This window comes from Hypomesus nipponensis, chromosome 2, assembly GCF_054491055.1.
Source record: "Hypomesus nipponensis isolate SF chromosome 2, ASM5449105v1, whole genome shotgun sequence".
Taxonomy (NCBI): Eukaryota; Metazoa; Chordata; class Actinopteri; order Osmeriformes; family Osmeridae; genus Hypomesus; species Hypomesus nipponensis.
In genome coordinates this window covers 20,243,159-20,261,741 of record NC_140362.1, presented here as the reverse complement: position 1 = coordinate 20,261,741, position 18,583 = coordinate 20,243,159, and the positions used below count along the sequence as shown (strand labels likewise).

Here is an 18,583-nt window from a genome sequence, read left to right as displayed (position 1 = left end):
GACACACAGAGACTAGCTAACACAGCACACAGAGACACACAGAGACACACAGACACACAGAGACTAGCTAACACAGCACACAGCTGCACACAGACACACAGAGACTAACAGAGACTAGCTAACACAGCACACAGAGACAAACAGACACACAGAGACTAGCGAACACAGCACACAGCCGCACACAGACACACAGAGATTAGCTAACACAGCACACAGCCGCACACAGACACACAGAGACTAGCTAACACAGCACACAGCCGCACACAATCCGCACACAGAGACTAACACAGCACACAGACTAGGCGACCGTAGCTAACACAACAGACAAACTACTGTAGCTAATAGAGTAGACAGTCAGACTTCTGTGGCAAGCACAAGCCTGTTGGCAGACTCACTACATCCATTTTTCTCTGCCTGAAGTTTCCAGAGATTTCCATAGATCTCAGTAGTCTGGCCCAGGAAGAAGAGAGAGAGAGCAGAGCCTAATGAGGTGTACAGTAATTAGGTTTGCTGATGAAGGTCTTTGATTCCCCTTCTGCTAAGCTGCGCTCATTAGCGGCCAGCGAGCTAGCTAGCTAGCTAGCTCGGCTGCAGCGGCGGGCGCTCGTCAGATCACATTAGGCGGCTGAACGTACATGCTGAATTAGGACCAGGAGATTAAGGAGGTGAAACTACACACACACACACACACACACGCACACACACAAGGTTGTTCCACTCACACACCTACTGTAGGCTATAAACACTTTCTCACACACACTAACTAACAACTCACAGTGGTCTGCTTTTCACATGAACATACTCTGATGTTACACATGATTGCAAATCTCCCCAGAAGTTTGTATAATGAGCAGAAAATTCTTCAACAAAAAACATTTCATATAGCCCCCTAATAATCTCTGTCTGAGATCTCTCATCTTCCTCATCCCTCTCCGCTCTTGTGATGGAGTGATTATTGAGGATATGTTCTAGTGTTCAGTGGTCGTTGATGAAGTCTGCCTTTGTCTGTCTGCGATGCCCTGTCGCAACCGGGACACCGCTTATAGCTAAATCAATACACAGAGTAGAAGAGAGAGAGAGAGAGAGAGAGAGAGACAGAGCGGACAAAGTCCTGATTGTTGCCGTGGTTAAGGGAAGAAGGGGTATAGTAGGAGGAATATATGAAAGGAAGTAAAGACAGTTGTTTAAAAGCAAGAGAAAGACAGAAATACAGGGAGCGACAGAGTTAAACAGACGAAGGTGAGGAGAGAGGAATCAAGGGAAAGTGACGTTGTTTCATATATGGACTACTGTATATGGTGGTGTTGCTGCATTGTGTGAGAAGCCAGTGAAATTGGTCAAAATCGTTATCTGTGTGCGTGCATGTGCACACTCGTAGACACACGGCCTTGACCAAGGGGCGTTAGCGACGTCTGTGTGTGTGTGTACGTACACCAAGAGGACAGAACACACTATCTGTGTGTGATGATCAGCCGTGTTTGTGTGTGTGTGTATGACCCCCCCCCCCCAGAAGAGATGGAGAGAAAGAAAGGGGGGAGGGATGGAGAGGTTGGGGGAGGGATGGAGAGGGTGGGGGAGGGGTTGTGGTGTGAGAGAAGCACAGCTGGGAAATGAGAAATGCACCCTCCCCACCTTACACTCACACATGCGGCTGACACAAACACACACGTTTGCGCCCGCACGCCACACACACGCGCGCGCATTCCCGATTCCCATCTCTTTATCCTCCCCTCAGGAAAGAAAGAAGGGAGGGAATGGGGGAGGGGGGATCAGGGGGATAGGAAGAGATGGAGAAGGGGACAGATAGGGGCATTAAAATTCATGGCTTTTTTTTTGCGCTGAAAATCAATAGTGTTTACTATGAATGAGGGAAACAGTGGACTGTGGAGGTGGTGGCCGGAGAGGAGAGGGAGGAGGAGGTGGAGGATGGAGAGGGAGGAGGAGGGGGAGGATGGAGAGGGAGGAAGGATGTGGATGGAGAGGAGAGGGAGGAGGAGGTGGAGGATGAAGAGGGAGGAAGGATGTGGATGGAGAGGAGAGGGAGGAGGAGGTGGAGGATGGAGAGGGAGGAGGAGAGCAAGGTAGAAGGAGGAGGGGGAAAGAGGAGGGTGGTTGACTTTATTACTGTAGGCAGAGGCCAAGGTTAAAGACCGGTGGGGGCAGGGAGAGAGGGAGGGTGGAAGAGAGAGGGCGAGGGAGGAAGGGTGTAAGCTTTGACTAGAAATATGGACGCTGAAGGCAGATAAGCGCTGATACGTGGACAGTGGTCTGGTACGGACACACGCACGTTTGCACACAATAACACTGTAGTAGACACACATCAGTTACAGATTCTCTTTGTTCTCCTCTTGCTTCTCTCACCTCTTCTTGTCTTGGCAAGGCCTGTAACATATTTATCTCCCTCCTTACCTGCCTCTGTCCCTGTGTGTGTGTGTGTGTTAATTGAAGCCTAGCTGACACAGGTGATTAGTCACCAGACAGAGGCAAGTGTAGCCACCTCCAGACCAACACGCACCGAGCTACGTTCAGCAACAACAAACCAACAGTTCCCATTGTAGTGCGGGGCTCGTTCAAAGCCAGCCTGTTGTAAACTGTTCAACAAATTCTCTGTTTGCGGTTTCTGTGTTTTGTTAGAGCTGTGAGGGAACTGTATTGGACAGATGTGTTTGATGTCATCGAAATTTTGGATTTCGACAGTTTGGATTATGCTGAGTGTGGTTGGTAAATTGGCAAGCCGATTCAAAGTAAGATCTTTTCAAAATAAAGGACAGACACCGACCTGACATTGAAATCAATAGTTTTAGTTGAGAAGCTGCGTGTGTTTTTATCTGTGTGTATTACATAAGTGCGAATAGGTAGTATGTCTCTGTGTGTGTGTACGCTCGCGCGCGCGCGCGCGTGTGTGTGCAGGCCAGTGTTCACCTACATCTCTGTGTGTGTGTGTGTGTGGAGTGATATATATTCAGTCCGTTCATGCATTATGGAGAGAGAAGGTAAGGGAGGAGAAGTGTTGGCATGTGGAGGGGTTCAGGGTTAGCCTGCCTAGGCTTGGCCATTAGCATACATCTCCATTTCAAATCGTACTGTCAAACCTGGCCACCCCATGTATTATTCACAAGCTGATATTGATCAGATAGTATGCATATCAAATCTATACTGCATAAAGTATTTGATATGTATATTTTATGGCTTTGAGAAAACGTTGCAATACATGGGTCATTTCATAGGGATATTAAGTATCTTAAAATAGTTGAAGTTCAAGGGAGTTCACAAGGTTTGTGTAAGTGTGTTTGTGTGTATTTGTGAACCACATTTTATGCCGGCGAGGAAGGTACTGTAAGCTACTGTTACAATTTTGCATTGTGTACACGTGTGTGTGTACGCACATGTGTGTGTGTGTGCACAAGTGTTGTGTCTACGCTTCACACTCAACACTGTGAGTGGGTTCTTCACGGATCCTTAGGGACCCCCCAGACAAAGAGAGTAGGGTACAGGAAAGAATCTATAACAACAGGAATCTTTCGGAGCTTCGAATGCTCTGGTACTGTTGAACGATAGTTTAGATAACATGAGAGATCCCGCTCAAAGTCATTCTAGACCTTCCCTGTCTGATATAAAGATTCTCAGTTTATCTTGAATGTGTTTAAAAGTACTGCCTCCCTGTCATACAGTGAGACTTTTACTATCGCGCTCCCTTGGTAGTGCACTAAATCTTAGCCCACTAAATGACTGTGGAGAAGGGGGTCACAGTACATGGGTCTGAAGGGGAGTACAGGGTTCGAGAGGTGAATGTTTGAAGTTTCCATGTTCATCCCCCCAGGAAGAGATGAGAAGTGTTAAGGCTGGTGAGGAGTGGGTTTGTGTCAGATTGCAGAAATCATCTTTCTTCTTTTCAACGCTCCCCCTCTCTCTCTCTCTCTGGTGGTTTCTGACTCCTCTCCTTTACTCACTCCCCTTTCTCTCTCTCTCTCTCTCTCTCTCTCTCTCTCTCTCTCTCTCTCTCTCTCTCTCTCTCTCTCTCTCTCTCTCTCTCTCTCTCTCTCTCTCTCTCTCTCTCTCTCTCTCTCTCTCTCTCTCTCTCTCTCTCTTTCCCTCTCTCTCTTTCTCTCTCTGTCTGTCTCTCCCTCTCTCTGTGTCTCCCTCTCTCTCTCTCTCTCTCTCTCTCTCTCTCTCTCTCTCTCTCTCTCTGTGTCTCTCTCTCTTTACCTTCTCTCTGTCATGCTCTCTGTCAAGCTTTTTATTCCTTTTCTGTCTAACACTTTCTATCCCTGCTTTCCATTGCCGGCTTTAGTCTTTTGAATTCCTCACCTTGTCTAATTTTTCATCCCCTTCCACAACTCTCTCTGTCTCTGTCTCTCTCTTTATCAGTAGTCTGTTCCCCTAGCGACCGTTTCCAAGGTGCCCATTCCCTGGGGCTGGGGGAGGGGTTCTGTGATGTCATGCATGCATAACCGTACACCTGTAATCCGCTCTGCTGTCTGCTTCCTCTTTCACTTATTTACCCCTCTCTCTCTATCTCTCTCTCTCTCTCTCTCTTTTCTCTCTCTCTCTCTGTCTCTCCCTCCCTACCTCCCTTTCCTCTCTATCTCTCTCTCTCTCTCTCTCTCTCTCTCTCTCTCTCTCTCTCTCTCTCTCTCTCTCTCTCTCTCTCTCTCTCTCGCTTGCTCCCTCTATCTTACACTTTTCCCCTCCAGCTCTCCCGCTTGCTCTTTCTTCTCGATGCATCTCCCCTCCCTTTCTCACTCCTTTTCTACCTCCGTCTTTTCTCTCCGTCTTCTGAATCTTCTGTCATTTCTCCCTCTCTTCATGTTGTTTTTTTATTATACATATATTTTCCACCACCTCAATTTATGTTTACTGCAAACATCTCACCCCAACAAAAATAGATTGAATTTGTGTATAAATCCCTGTGATTTGTCTGAAAACAGAAAACCACTTTATTGGCGCTGGCACACTAGTAATGTTTTACAATACGGGGCCTATCTATTCACTTCCTGTTGGAAAGAAAGGACAGTTGAGATGCCCTCTGTGCATGTGGCTCATAACTCCCCACATCTGTTCCATGTTTAAAAGGTTATTTGTCAAATCTGACATTTTCTGCCCTTACCAAAGGTTTCCCCAATATCTAGGTCCACTCGCCGACCTATTTATTTATCTATCTATCAGTTTGGTTGTTTTTAGAGTAGAGTTGACAATAACACATTAGTCATGAGTAATATTTTGATAACCACCAAAAGAGGTTTGAATCGTCTTTTATCACACCAAACAGCTGAGATCAGAAAATGTGTGTGTGTGTGTGTGTGTCAACCTGTCCTGGCTCCATCCCGGGGTGGGTCTGGGTTGCCTGGCGATGGACCTGGGGTCGTCAGCAATGCTGAGAGAGCAGGGAGAGGGAGGAGTTACTCCCAGGACCGCAAAGTGGGGTCTGATAAGGGATTAGTGTGTGTGTGTGTGTGTGTGGCAGGAGGATGTTTTTACTCAGTTCAGGTTGTCAGCTGTATGTTCTTCTGGCATTCCACCATTTTGGTTTTTGTCATGCTGGCCTGGACAAAAGGAGGCCCCCCAGCAAGACTCCCACCTCCATACCCCCTTTCATGTTCAAAGCTCTCTCTTTCTCTCTCTCTCTCTCTCTCTCTCTCTCTCTCTCTCTCTCTCTCTCTCTCTCTCTCTCTCTCTCTCTCTCTCTCTCTTTCTCTCTTCTCTCTCTTTCTCTCTCTCTCTTTCTTTCTGTCTTCCTCTCTCTCTACCTCTCTCTCTCTGTCTCTCTCTCTGGCCTCTTGTTGTGTATTGTTTTATGTCTGTCTATCACTGTATCGGCCCTCCGCATCTTTTTCTCTCTTACTCTCTCTCTCTCACTCTCTCTCTCTCTCTCTCTCTCTCTCTCTTTCTCTCTCTCTCTCTGTCTCTCTCTCTATTGATCTTGTCATAGTTTTCTCAGTCTTCACAGTACTGGCCCCGCTCTAATCAATACAGATAATTGTCTGCTCTCTCCCGATGCCAAACAGAATCCCCCCCACCCCCTCTTTCCTTTTTTTTTTTTTTATCAATGAACTCCCTCCACCCGCCCCACCCCCAGTCAAGGGATTCCCTCCCCTAATGACAGGAGATAACCTGCTTTCTTTACCGATTTTTCTCCACCCCCCCAACACACACTCCCCCCCTCCCCCCCCCCCCCTCTCCTCTCGCTCTCATCGATTACCGTGGGAGTCGGCCTCCTTACCCGGGCGCCCTACACGTGTAAACACACTCAGCGGTCGTGTTGTGGTTAAGCAACGATGGAGCGTGACCGCAGCAGCGGAGCCCCTCCCACCACCAGGGGCGCGACTTGGTCTGGAGTCAGCCGTGCGGCCGACCATGCGACCACGTTCAACTTCTGAACAGTTCTCTCCTCTTGTCAGTGGGGCACGCACGCCCCGCGCTCCCGATACGTGTCACTTCTCTGTGGTGTCGGGCTTCGCTCCAGCGTATCACTGTATGTCCTGTGTTTGTACGTTGCTTCGGATAAGCGTCTGATAAATGAACACGTTCAACGTGATTCCAATGACAGGCCTACAGACGTGAATGGTCTACTGAGAGAGATTTGTTATACTGAGGTATACCGTGCCTGTACAAACATGAAGACATGGAACACAGTTGCTTGCAACATACATATGCTAGACACTTCTCCATCCATACGAAACTCTGTATGGTTTAATAATACATCCATCCGGCCAAGCAGAGAACTTCTCCCTGTGGGTGTGTCCTACGTACATCTGTGTTTCCATGTGTGTGTCTACGTTTCATTTCCCGTGTGTTCAAGTGCGTGTGCGCACGCATACCTACTTTTGCCCGTATGATGTCGATAGTTACGCGTAACATTGTATAACATTGCATCTAAACACATCTCATCCACACACCTCATCCACACACCTCATCCACACATCTCATCCACACATCTCATCCACACATCTCATCCACACATCTCATCCACACATCTCATCCACACACCTCATCCACACATCTCATCCACACACCTCATCCACACACCTCATCCACACATCTCATCCACACACCTCATCCACACATCTCATCCACACATCTCATCCACACATCTCAACCACACACCTCATCCACACACCTCATCCACACATCTCATCCACACATCTCATCCACACACCTCATCCAGACATCTCATCCACACATCTCATCCACACATCTCATCCACACATCTCATCCACACATCTCATCCACACACCTCATCCACACATCTCATCCACACATCTCATCCACACATCTCATCCACACACCTCATCCACACATCTCATCCACACATCTCATCCACACGTCACAGCCACGGTTCAGAATCAGACCAGCAGAAACGATATTCGTTATATACGATATATGTTTACTGTAATATGACATATCCATCCCCATCAGTGAGAGGCCCTGTGGCAGCTGTGTTTGGGGCTGAGGGAGGCTGTTCTGCATGGGAGAAATGTGTCGGTGAAACGTCTGTGCTGGTGCGCAGACACTAGGCGCTAATTGTAACCGCCGTGTTTTCCGAGAGAACCTTGACGTGTGCGTTGTGTGTTACCCTGTGTGTGTGTGTGTGTGTGTGTGGGGGTGGGGGTGTGGGGGGGGCTGTAGAGAGAGTCCGGAGGCTAGGTTCAGGTTTACACATGTGTGAGATCAGCCTTAACAGGGCTTAGAGAGCCAGCAGCAGGGGCAGTAGTCGTGTGTGTGTATGTGTGTGTGTGTGTGTATGTGTTGGGGGGGATCGCTCGGGGGAGGGGAGAGACAGCAGGGATCCCTCCCCCCTCGGGAGTAGGGGACCCCTAACCCTAACCCACCTCTTCCCTCTCACCCCTCACCCCTCACCCCCTCACCCCCTCACCCCCTCCGGTCATGGACTTGAACCCCGCGCCCCCCTGATGGACAATCTGTTCCGCTCCCCTGCGAGACGAGAGCGCCACGCATGCCGTTAACGGATAAAGAGGCCGTGTTTGTGTTCGTCGAGTGTTTGATCATCTCAGCCTCTGACCGGTTGTCTTTGTTCTCGGGATACAAAGACAACCGACAAAAAGACACCTTGGATATTATGAAAGCGCTGGTAAAAAAAAAAAAAATCATCATTTGAACCACACGCGCAATAATCGATTGATATTAAAAAAGGCAGGCATGTCCTTCTATATTTTAAACTTGGTGGTAGCATTGTTCATCTAGACGTGGGGAGCAGAGGAACTCTGGGGATGGAAGAACCCTCTGTGAAGAACCCTTGTGGTTCTGCATGCTCGGACCTGCTCTTACTTCACCTGCGAAAGGAATCATTCCCACCTCTCTTTAAGAAGAGGTGGAGAAGGGACTTGTGCTAGGACAGGGAAACGAGGTGAAGAGGAGAGGAGAGGGGTTGTGGGGGTGGCGGGGGGGGGGGTGGTGAGCAAAGGAGAAGGAGAGATGGAGAGATGAGGCGGAGAGAAAGGAAGACCGGAGTTGATGTATTCTCTTATGCCTCCTTTTTTATATATTTACCCGCTTTTCCCCTTGTTTGTGTTGGTGTGCTGTGCTTATCAGATTCAGCTTCATTCAGGCCCTCAGTCAAGGGGAGGCAGCAGGCAGAAGCCTCTCTCTATCTTAACCTTTGAGAATAAGAGCCTTGAATTTGAATTTCAGAGCGAGGAAGCGAGAGAGAGGGAAGGAAGGAAGGAGTGGGAGGGCTGGAGATGTAAAGGGGAGGGTTGGAGGTGGGGGCCTTTGGAGCCGCGGTCGCTGGAAAAGGGCCGGCAACGCGCGTCCCTCAGACTCCCCCCTTTGAGGGGCCCCGATCGATACAAACTCGGAGCAATAAAGCTTTCCCCCTGTCATCTCTGCAGAATACAAAGCAGAATAGAGAGAGGGAGCGAGAGAGAGAGAGAAAGAGGGAGAGAGAGAGAGAGAGAGAGAGAGGGGTGAAAAGCTGTTCCGCTAGCCAGACCAATTTCCTACCCCCCTCCCCTCCTCCTCCACCCACCCACCCACCCAACACACCATCACTACCACCTCTACCCCCCCTCCTTCTTTCTTTCTATTGGTCTTTCTCTCCCTTCCAAATGCACAACATGTCCCCTGCGTTGTAACTGTATGGCTCTGATATCTTTTCATAATGAATGGAACATAAATAAAGAACACAGTAACTCTCCTTGTTTCTCTGACTATCAGAGAGATGGAGGGATGGCAGGGGAAAAGAAAAAAGAAAAAAGGAAAGAAAGAAAACCTGTAGAAAATGGGGAAACCAGGGAAAAGGGTAGATGATAAAGAGAAATGACTGATTGTGAAAGGATAGGATGAAGGGAGTGAAAAAGGCAGAGAGAAAGGGCGAGATAGGATGAGGGAGGGGGATTGAGGGAAGGAGGGAAGGAGGGAAGGATAGAGAGAGAAGGATTACATCCAGAAAAAGATGATGTACTGATAGAGGTAGAAGGGAAAGGGGAATATTGATTGGGAAAAGCTGAACAGAAAGAGAGAAAGAGGAAATGTGTGAAGGAGAGAGAGAGAAAGAGAGAGAGAGAGAGAGAGAGAGAGTGAGAGAGGGAGGGAGGGAGCAAGAGAGAGAGAGGTTAGGGGGTCAAACAGCAATCCCTTGAATTGAGAGCCAATTACAGTAATTGTAATTTAGATTCAAAGGAAACAACAACAGCTGTGTGCGACACGCGTGCACACACCAACACACACGCACCCATGCACACACACACACACACACAAGATAGTGTGTGTCTGCGCACACTGTCTGTAAACTGCAGGTATGTAGGCAGTACATGTCTCACTGGGTTGAGAGCCTGTGCGTGTGCGTGTGTGTGTGTGTGCTCACCCTCTTCATTCTTCTCTGCTGAATGACAGCTCAAGAGTCCTCCTGCCAATCAAGCATTGTACTCTTGTCAATTTAATAACATTTCTGTATGTTGACCTCCACAATATTGCAACTTGTGTGTGTTGGGTTTTTAGTGAGTGTATGTGTAGTTTGACTGTGTGCGTCTATGATTTTTGTGTGTGTATACATTTTCTGGGATTTTTGTGTTGGTGTGTGAGTGTGTGTTCTTTTTCAGGGGGGTTTGTGTGTGTGTGTGTGTGCGTGTGTGTGTCACCTCAATCTGGCCCCTGACAGCCCATTCTCTCCCTCCCTCCTCCCTCTCCATTTCCCTCCTCTCTCATTGGCGCTTTTATTAGAAGAAGATAGTGTGAATCCTTCATCTCTCCTCCTCTAATTCTCTCCTTTATTGTCCTACTCTTGTGGCCCTCGTTCCTCTTTCCCTGCTGCCCTCCTTTCTCTCTCTCCGCGTTGGCACCCCTCTTTTTTGCACACCACACCTTGTCGCCCTTTTTGTTTTTCACTTCTCCTCTCCTCCTCTCATTTTTCTCTTACTCCATCACTTCACTTAGAAGTCACTTTCTGGTCTTTTTTGCTCTGCTTTTCTCCTAAACCTCATCCCTCTCTCCCCCTTGTCCCGTCCTCTGTCTCTGATCCTCCCCCTTCCACCTTCATCCTCCTCTCATCCTCCCTTCCTGTCCTCTCTTCCTCTCCGTCACATATCCTTCCTTTTTATTTCCCCCCCCATCACCATAGACTCGTTTCACAAACTCTCCCCCCTTTTGCTTAAGCCTCTCCCTCCAACCCTCTCTCTCTCTCTCTCTCTCTCTCTCTCTTTCTCTCTCTCTCTCTCTTCTCTCTCTCTCTTTCTCTCTCTCTCCCCCCCCTCTCTCTCTCTCTCTCTCTTCTCTCTCTTTCTCTCTCTTCTCTCTCTCTCTCTCTCTCTCTCTCTCTCTCTCTCTCTCTGTCTGTCCTCATCTCTCCCTCCCTCCCTCCCTCCGCCCCCCGCGTTCCCCGGGGAGGTCAGTAATAATGGTAGTGATGGAGTGAGAGAGGGAGGTGCGATTATTGTCTTGTCGGGAGTCAGAAGAATCGATCGGCCCAGAAATATGAGGCGCTAGAAAGAGCCGCTGTGTCAGATACAATAACCACCCGCTCCCCGGGGCTTACGTGCACACACACGCTCGCACACACGTGCACACACACACGTGCACACACGTGCGTGCGCACGTGCACGAGTGGATGTACGTGTATCCACAAGCACGTGGCGCATGCACGTTTGCACACGTGTGACCGAACGAGAACTAACACACAAGCATGCGCACACACACTCACCCAAACAGACACACACTCACCCAAACAGACACACACTCACCCAAACACACACACACACACCCAAACAGACACAGGCTAGCCCGTACACCAAAGCAAACCTGCAAGTTAATTTACACAGTCAAACGTACACGCACACACACACACACACACACACTTGCGCAATCTTCTTTTCTGATTATGGGGCCAGAACCTTCTCTCCTTCTCACCCTACTGGATAAGTAGCGTCATTGTACAGACTGCATTCCTCACACACACACAGAATCCGTCTTTTTTGACAAGTTTACCTTTATACATGAAAGCACAAAGATAAAAATGTTTCCCACACCTTTCAAAACATGCATCTATAAACAGACATAAACACACACACACACACACAGACACACTGAGACCTTTCACTGCTGTTGCCTGGCAACGCGGCCAAGTGTCCAATCAGAGTGCTGAACAGTGTCCGGTGATGTCACAGCTGCTGCTGACCAGCAGGCCTTTGCTAAGAGAGAGAGAGAGAGAGAGAGAGAGAGAGAGAGAGAGAGAGAGAGAGAGAGAGAGAGAGAGAGAGAGAGAGAGAGAGAGAGAGAGAGAGAGAGAGAGAGAGAGAGAGAGAGAGAGAGAGAGAGAGAGAGAGAGAGAGAGAGAGAGAGAGAGAGAGAGAGAGAGAGAGAGAGAGAGAGAGAGAGAGAGAGAGAGAGAGGGAGAGAGAGGGAGAGAGAGGGAGAGAGAGGGAGAGAGAGAGAGAGAGAGAAAGAGAGAGAGAGAAAAGGAAAAACAAGGGTTGATTACAAGAAAAGGATGAAGAAGGAAGAATGATGATGGTCTGAAAGAGGAAGACATAGAGAGAAGGTGGAGGTGAAGGGAGGTGGAAGGATGTGTGGATGGACGGAGTGATGTATACCTGAAAGAGGCGGCCATTTTGACTCACTTTCCATGTGCTCTTATCCTCCAATTAAAACTCCAGTAGCAAAGCTCCCTCATAGGACAGAAGCGTGGTTGAGGGTTTGTGTGTGTGTGTGTGTGTGTGTGGGCGGGGGGGGGTCTGTTCTGGCACCTGTCCTGCCGGCCCGCCGGGTCTGTCTGGACACGCTAGGTGTGACTGCTGAGAGGATCCCCACGGCCAGGAGCCCCCCCCCCTCCCCCCCACCCCCTGTGGAGGAGAGGAGAAATGGTGTGAGAGGGATGGAGGGATGGAGGAGGAGGGTTGGAAGGGTAATAGGAAGGGAGAAGAATAGGTGTTGGAGAGGTGCGGCGGCAGTTTGAAGTTGTGTGTGTGTGTGTGGAGATGTTGGTCCCATGGCGGAGAGAGGAGTGTGACTTTGTTTTCACCCCTGCTGATTCCTATACGCCACCTCTCCCTCTCCAGACCTGCCACCATGGCACCTGCTGCTCATAATCCTACACTTCCCTACGGACACGGACACATACACACCAACCAACACACACCAACTAACACACGCACCAACACACAACTGCATGATCATAGAAACCAAAGCTCACAACCAGAGAACAGAAGTCTGTATGTGCTCTTAGTCAAATGAAAACTGCAAAACAATGAAAGCTTTCCATGAGTGTAACAGAGACAGAAACAGTACAATGTCCATGTTTAAATGGATAATTCCATTATCTGTGTGTGTGTGTCTAGTGGGTATGATTTATGAGATGGTGTGACCATGTATATTAAACGCCTGGGGCTGTGGCACATATAGGGGAGAAGGGCCGTGGAGAGAGAAAGGGAACGAGAGGGAGAACAAGGAGAGAGAGGGGTAGAAAGAAAGAGAGTAGAAGAAATATAGATGGTGATGGACAGAAAGAGAGAGAGAGAGAGAGAGAGAGAGAGAGAGAGAGAGAGAGAGAGAGAGAGAGGAGCCTGTATTGACCCAGTCTGGACCGACCTCACCTACTCTTCATACATCCTTTCATCCCCATACTTCTAGCTCCCCCTCCACCCTCTGTTCCCTCTCTTTCCAAACCCCCCTGCCCTCTCTCCCCTCCCCTTTTCTATACCTTTATCATTCTCCCCTCCTCCCTCCTCCCTTCCTCTCTCTCTTTGACAGTAGAGTGATTGATGGCACTCCGGAGGCCCGAACCTCCCTCCATCCCCCTTCCCTGGAGTAACGCTATCAGATTCTGTGTGTGTGTGTGTGTGGATGTGTGTTTGTGGTGAGTAAATAAGTGATAATATCCATACTGTTTGTAAAAGGGGGATACATTGCTATACTTATTTCATCCCCCTTCTACGTTTACCAAACAGTTAAATCGTATTTTCGTTCTTACCGTCCCATCCCAAGTTCATTAAATTACATTTCTGCTGGATCTCAATCAACCATTTCTCAACCATTAGAGTTGGGATAATGGCATGCCCAAATATGGAAGGTCCTGCACCAGCTCTTCCTTAAGTGGCAAAATTGGAGTGTCGCTGGGCCCCGTTACCATGGAAACCAAGGCTTAGACCTCCTTGAGGCAGGAAGGCCCCCCTTGGCCATGGACACTACACACACACACACACTCACGCACACACACGGTGACAGACGCATTCACAATTATACACTCCCACATGCACAGTACACACACACCGCCCCCTCCCCCTTCTCTCGCTCTCTCTCTCTCTCTCTCTCTCTCTCTCTCTCTCACACACACACACACACACACACACACAAAGACACATCCTCCTCCGTGTTGAGGGGGATGGGGGGGGGGACCAGGGTCATGGCCAAAGCCAGGTTGCCCAGACCACCTTTGACCTTAAGACACACCTCCTCCCCACACACAGTCTGTCACTGTCTCTGGACAAGCCTGCTGTGGGGTCACAACACACAACACACACACAACACACACACACACACACACACACAAAGATACTTGAACACATGTCGTATATGGTGAACACTCATGGCTTTTCGTTCATTGCTCCTTTGTAAAATTGACATAAATTCACTGTCTTTGTCAATAGTTTAGCAACGCAACCTGTGTGTGTGTGTGTGTAGGCTACGTGTGTGTGTGTGTTTGTGTGTGTGTAGGCTACGTGTGTGTGTGTGTGTGTGTGTGTGTGTGTGTGTGTGTGTGTGTGTGTGTGTGTGTGTAGGCTACGTGTGTGTGTGTATAGGTCTCTTGTGTGTGAAGATCCATCGGCTATGTAGTACAATGGTCAATTGTAAATCACCACCTTACACATTTATGAGGTCAAATTTGAGAATTCCTGCTCTAGCTTTTGAATTAGTCAACAACGAGAGAGGTAGAGGAAAGAAGGCGAGAATATTACAGAAAGCACCAGCGCACGTGTGTTCTCCCCGGTCTCGAAGAGATATTAACCTTCTATATTATAGAGGGTCAATACTGCCACCCGGTGGTTGATACGTGAACTGTAGGAAAAACACAGGCCCAAGGGTTGTGGCTGTAAGTGTACCTCTCGCACAAATAGCCACTGAATCATTCACAAGAAAACTTTACGTAAAAAAATAAAAAAATAAAGGCTTTTTTTCTCGTTGATATTTGCCGACTGACAAAGCATCGCTTTTCCAGCGTGAGCGGCATAAAGTAGAACGGCGCGAGTGATGTGCAGCCCGGTCAGCCGTCACGCTGTTCCTACATGGTTTTTCTTTCCGCTGAGAAGCGGGTTCTGTGTGTGTGTGGCGGGGCACCGATGTCTCACTCCCCCCAAAGAACACACACCCCCACAGCCACACAGCACCGTCCGCAGGCGGCAGCATGTAGGTAACCGCAGCAAAGACAGAACAAGAGACAAACAAAGAGAGCTAGATATTAAGAGAAAAACGAGAGAGGGAAGCGATTTGGCAGCGGATGACAAAAACAATCAGAATTACCACTCTCTCATGCAGAGACCGATCCATTTCTAAATGCAAGTTTGTGTAAGTGTTAGCACGTCAGTCTGGGTTTGTGTACGGCAGTGGTGCGGCTGACACACCAGATTGGGGCAGGCGTGTTTGTGCCGGAGCCCTCAGAGTGAGTGACTGTTTCCAGCCACGCCGACACTTTCCACCGGCACAGTCTTACCCCCTCTCCTCTTATCCTCTATCTCATTAATCTGTACTGTTTCGCTCACTTGTTTTTCTCCCACTCTCAAACCTCGATCTGTGTCTCCTTTTTCGCTCGCTTTGCTCAGCAAGTTCCTGCTCCTTTCTTGTACTTCCTCTAGTTCTGTTCTGTAGTTTTTTTTGTGTGTTTTTTTGTTGTTGGTCTCTCTTACTTTCTCTCTCTCAGTTGCAGGATGTGCATGTGGGCTTGTGTGGGGGTGTGGACTGTGATGAGAAGGAGGGAGAAAGAGAGAGAGGCTGGGAGGGATGTAAGGAGGCAGTCAGAGAGATTTTTGTCTCCTCTCATCATTGTAGATGTTGGTTACAGTGAGTTAGAGAAACAAAGAGAGAGAGAAAGAAAGAAAGAAGAGAGCGAGAGAGAGAAAGAAAGAAAGAAAGAAGAGAGAGAGAGTGAGAGAGAGAGAGAGAGAGAGAGAAAGGGGAGTGAGTAAAGGAGAGGAGTCACAAACCACCACCCAGCACCCAGACTCTCTCTCTCACACACACTCAAACACACAGCGACATGACCAAGGCAGCAGCTATGGCAGTGATGGAGTTATCTAACGTGTGGTTGCCAGGTGAGTGTCTCTACAGCTCTCAGAGCCTTCAATAGCCTAGGCCAATTAAGCTTTCTGCAGCATTAGGTAGAGAGGTAGAGAGAATGTGTGTGTGTGTGTGTGTGTGTATGTGTGTGCGCATGGACCAGGCTAGGCTGTTGATTAGCACCGCTGAGCCTAACGAGGCAGGCTAATTAGGGAACATCAAAGAACGAGGGGTGGGATGGAGGGATGGATGGGGCGATGGATGAATGTCTGTCGCAACAAGCACAGGGAAAGGTCAGGTGCATCTTAACCATGGACGAGGACGTAGCTTGGCCCATAGTGTGTGTGTGTGTGTGTGTGTGTGTGTGTGTGTGTGTGTGTGTGTGTGTGCGCATTAGGGTGTGTTCGTTTTGGAGCTGACAGTGCTGGACATCAAGTGTTGTGATGTTTTTAGCGTGTGTGTGTGTGTGTGTTGGAGAGAGGGCGTCTGCTGTACTTTCCGTATTTCATTGCATTTAGTGTGTGTGTGTGTTAGTGTGTGTGTGTGTTGGAGAGACAGAGAGAGTGAGAGAGAATATGTGCTGTACTTTCAGTGTATTTGAATTGGTCAGTTACCCCTGCAAATGCCACTGTTGCATCAGGCTAAAACGCATCCTTGCTTCAGGTGTAATCTGGCATGGTTCTCAGCTCTTGAGAGAACCTGAAGGTATACTTTGATGATGAGAATAAAATGACAGTAAGTCTGTCATCACATTCATGTGAATTGTGGGTGTACTGGCAAGACTGTAGATAGCCAGTTTACAATCCTTTGCCACAAATCTATGTATTTTTTAAATAATGTAAAATGCAACACTCATTTCAAATGTTCAATCAGATAATTTATTATTGAAGATTCGTTTGTGCTTGTTTGCCTATGTGTGTTTCAGTCTGAGTGAATTTATGCGTAGTAAAATCTGTGAGAAAAATTATCTCGCTGTGACTCGCGTTTATGTTGTGAGTGATGTGTTTTTGTGAGAGAAACTGCTCTGCCCTGAATTTGTCTGTCCAGAAACACACATGCTGGTCACGCTTGCATAGTAAACTACATAGGGTCTATAGCTAATCATATGCAAACTCATTAGAACCCTGACATACTAATATCACAATTCTGCTCATGTCAAGAAAATGATTGTCAACCAAGTCAAATATCGTGTCTATCAGCTGTCCTACGGAACAGTTAAAATACTCTCACGCTCTCCAAAAGACAATGGAAGGTCTGTTTATTTGGAGAAAAATCCAGCAACTTGACTCAAAAATCCAAAAAACGTGGAAAAATGAAGGTTAATTGGAGACTCCAGTTCCCAGACCACCCCTGGCCCGGAGGTGCTGCCATGAATCAGGAAGTGAGTGGATAAGGGATGACCTATCCTAACCCCACCTCACCTCCACTCTGTGTGGAGCACACATTACTAGACCAGTTCACTTACTAAATAAATCGATTCGCGTTTACAGTTAACTCATGATTCTTCAATCTTAAACCCGTGTCGCACCTAATCCTACATCTCTTTACACAACAATCCAGACTAAACTCCTTCTTCTAAATTATTTGAATTTAAACATGGGTTAGGGTGTGCATAACATATAACATGCACTTACGTGCCGAACTACATGCATACCTCAGTGTGTTTGTTAGAGTGTGTCCCTGAGTGTGTGTGAGTGTTAGGGAGAGAGAATAATATTAATAGTTGCAGTGACAGTAAGTGTTGGGTTTAACGCTCAGTGTTCACCTCGTGTGAAGGGAAGTAGCGAAGGGAAGTGAGAGAGAGAGAGAGAGAGAGAGAGCACTATGATATACCCTCCAAAATGACTGTATATGCATTACCAACCACAAACAGCTGTATTTCACTACACAACACACAACCACAAAATAGTGTAAGGCTATCAAAGCACATGCTAGAATCACTTGGCTGTGTAACTAAACTTTATGATGTCTGTTACTACCCTATTGACAGTTCAAAAGAAGAAATATGCTGCTGTACTACTTATTATATCATCACTGCAGGGGTACCAGTGGCCACAGACTTCAGTCTACAGTTCATATCTTCATATGTGTTCATCTCTTCTTCTTGTTTTAATGCCTCAAAAATGTATGAAGTGTCTTGAACCATGACCGCACACTTCCACTTGTGTAAAATATAAATAGTCGACGAAAACTGCAGCCGGTGTACCCCATTCTCACTCCACATCTGTGGCTTGCCGAGGTTAGCCCAGGAAAAAGGTCTAATTAGTGGAGTTTCTGTGGTCAGTGCAGTGCTGATGCGGGTGTTTGGTCAAGAGTTCGCCCGAGGAGAGGGCTTTTCCTGGCTGTCACCACTTCCCTATATGCCAGAACGAACCCCCTCTGAAAGCTCATTACGCCGTGACTGCAGGGGAAACTGCTCTCCCTTCGTATGCATCTGCTGTCCACGCCACAGATATGGAATCAGCTTAGCTTTCGTAAATCTGAGCAGGAGCCTGTTTTGAGACAAGCTAGGAAACTGATCTCAAATCAGCCTTCGAGGGGGTCAATGGAAGCTCATCCCTTCTTTTAGACCAGGGGTGTCAAACTCCGGTCCTCGAGGGCCGCTGTCCTGCATGTTTTAGATGTTTCCCTGCTCGAACGCACCTGATTCAATTAAATGGGTTATTATAACGACCATTCATTAGAATCAGGTGAGCTGGATCAGGGAAACATCTAAAACATGCAGGACAGCGGCCCTCGAGGACCGGTGTTTGACACCCCTATTTTAGACCCTGGGGGTTCCGTCGTGTCTTTTCACTGCCCCCTAGAGGATGAAAATATTACTACGTAGCGCTGAAACGTGCACAGCACACCTGCATTGGCC

The 18,583-nt window shown here is 48.1% G+C and overlaps 1 protein-coding gene across 3 annotated transcripts in view; it reads left to right on the top strand.

Annotated features, from left to right (window-relative positions):
• The window catches only part of pou2f2b (POU class 2 homeobox 2b), a 38,649-nt gene that overhangs the window by 9,733 nt on the left and 10,333 nt on the right, over positions 1-18,583 (top strand). The window contains exon 1 of one of the 3 annotated variants that reach the window (XM_084671040.1): positions 15,701-15,755. The exons of the other annotated variants lie outside the window; for them this stretch is intronic. Coding sequence (XP_084527166.1) covers positions 15,701-15,755 — 55 coding nt within the window. Of the gene's footprint in view, positions 1-15,700; positions 15,756-18,583 lie in introns of those variants that run through there. 3 annotated transcript variants of the gene reach the window in all.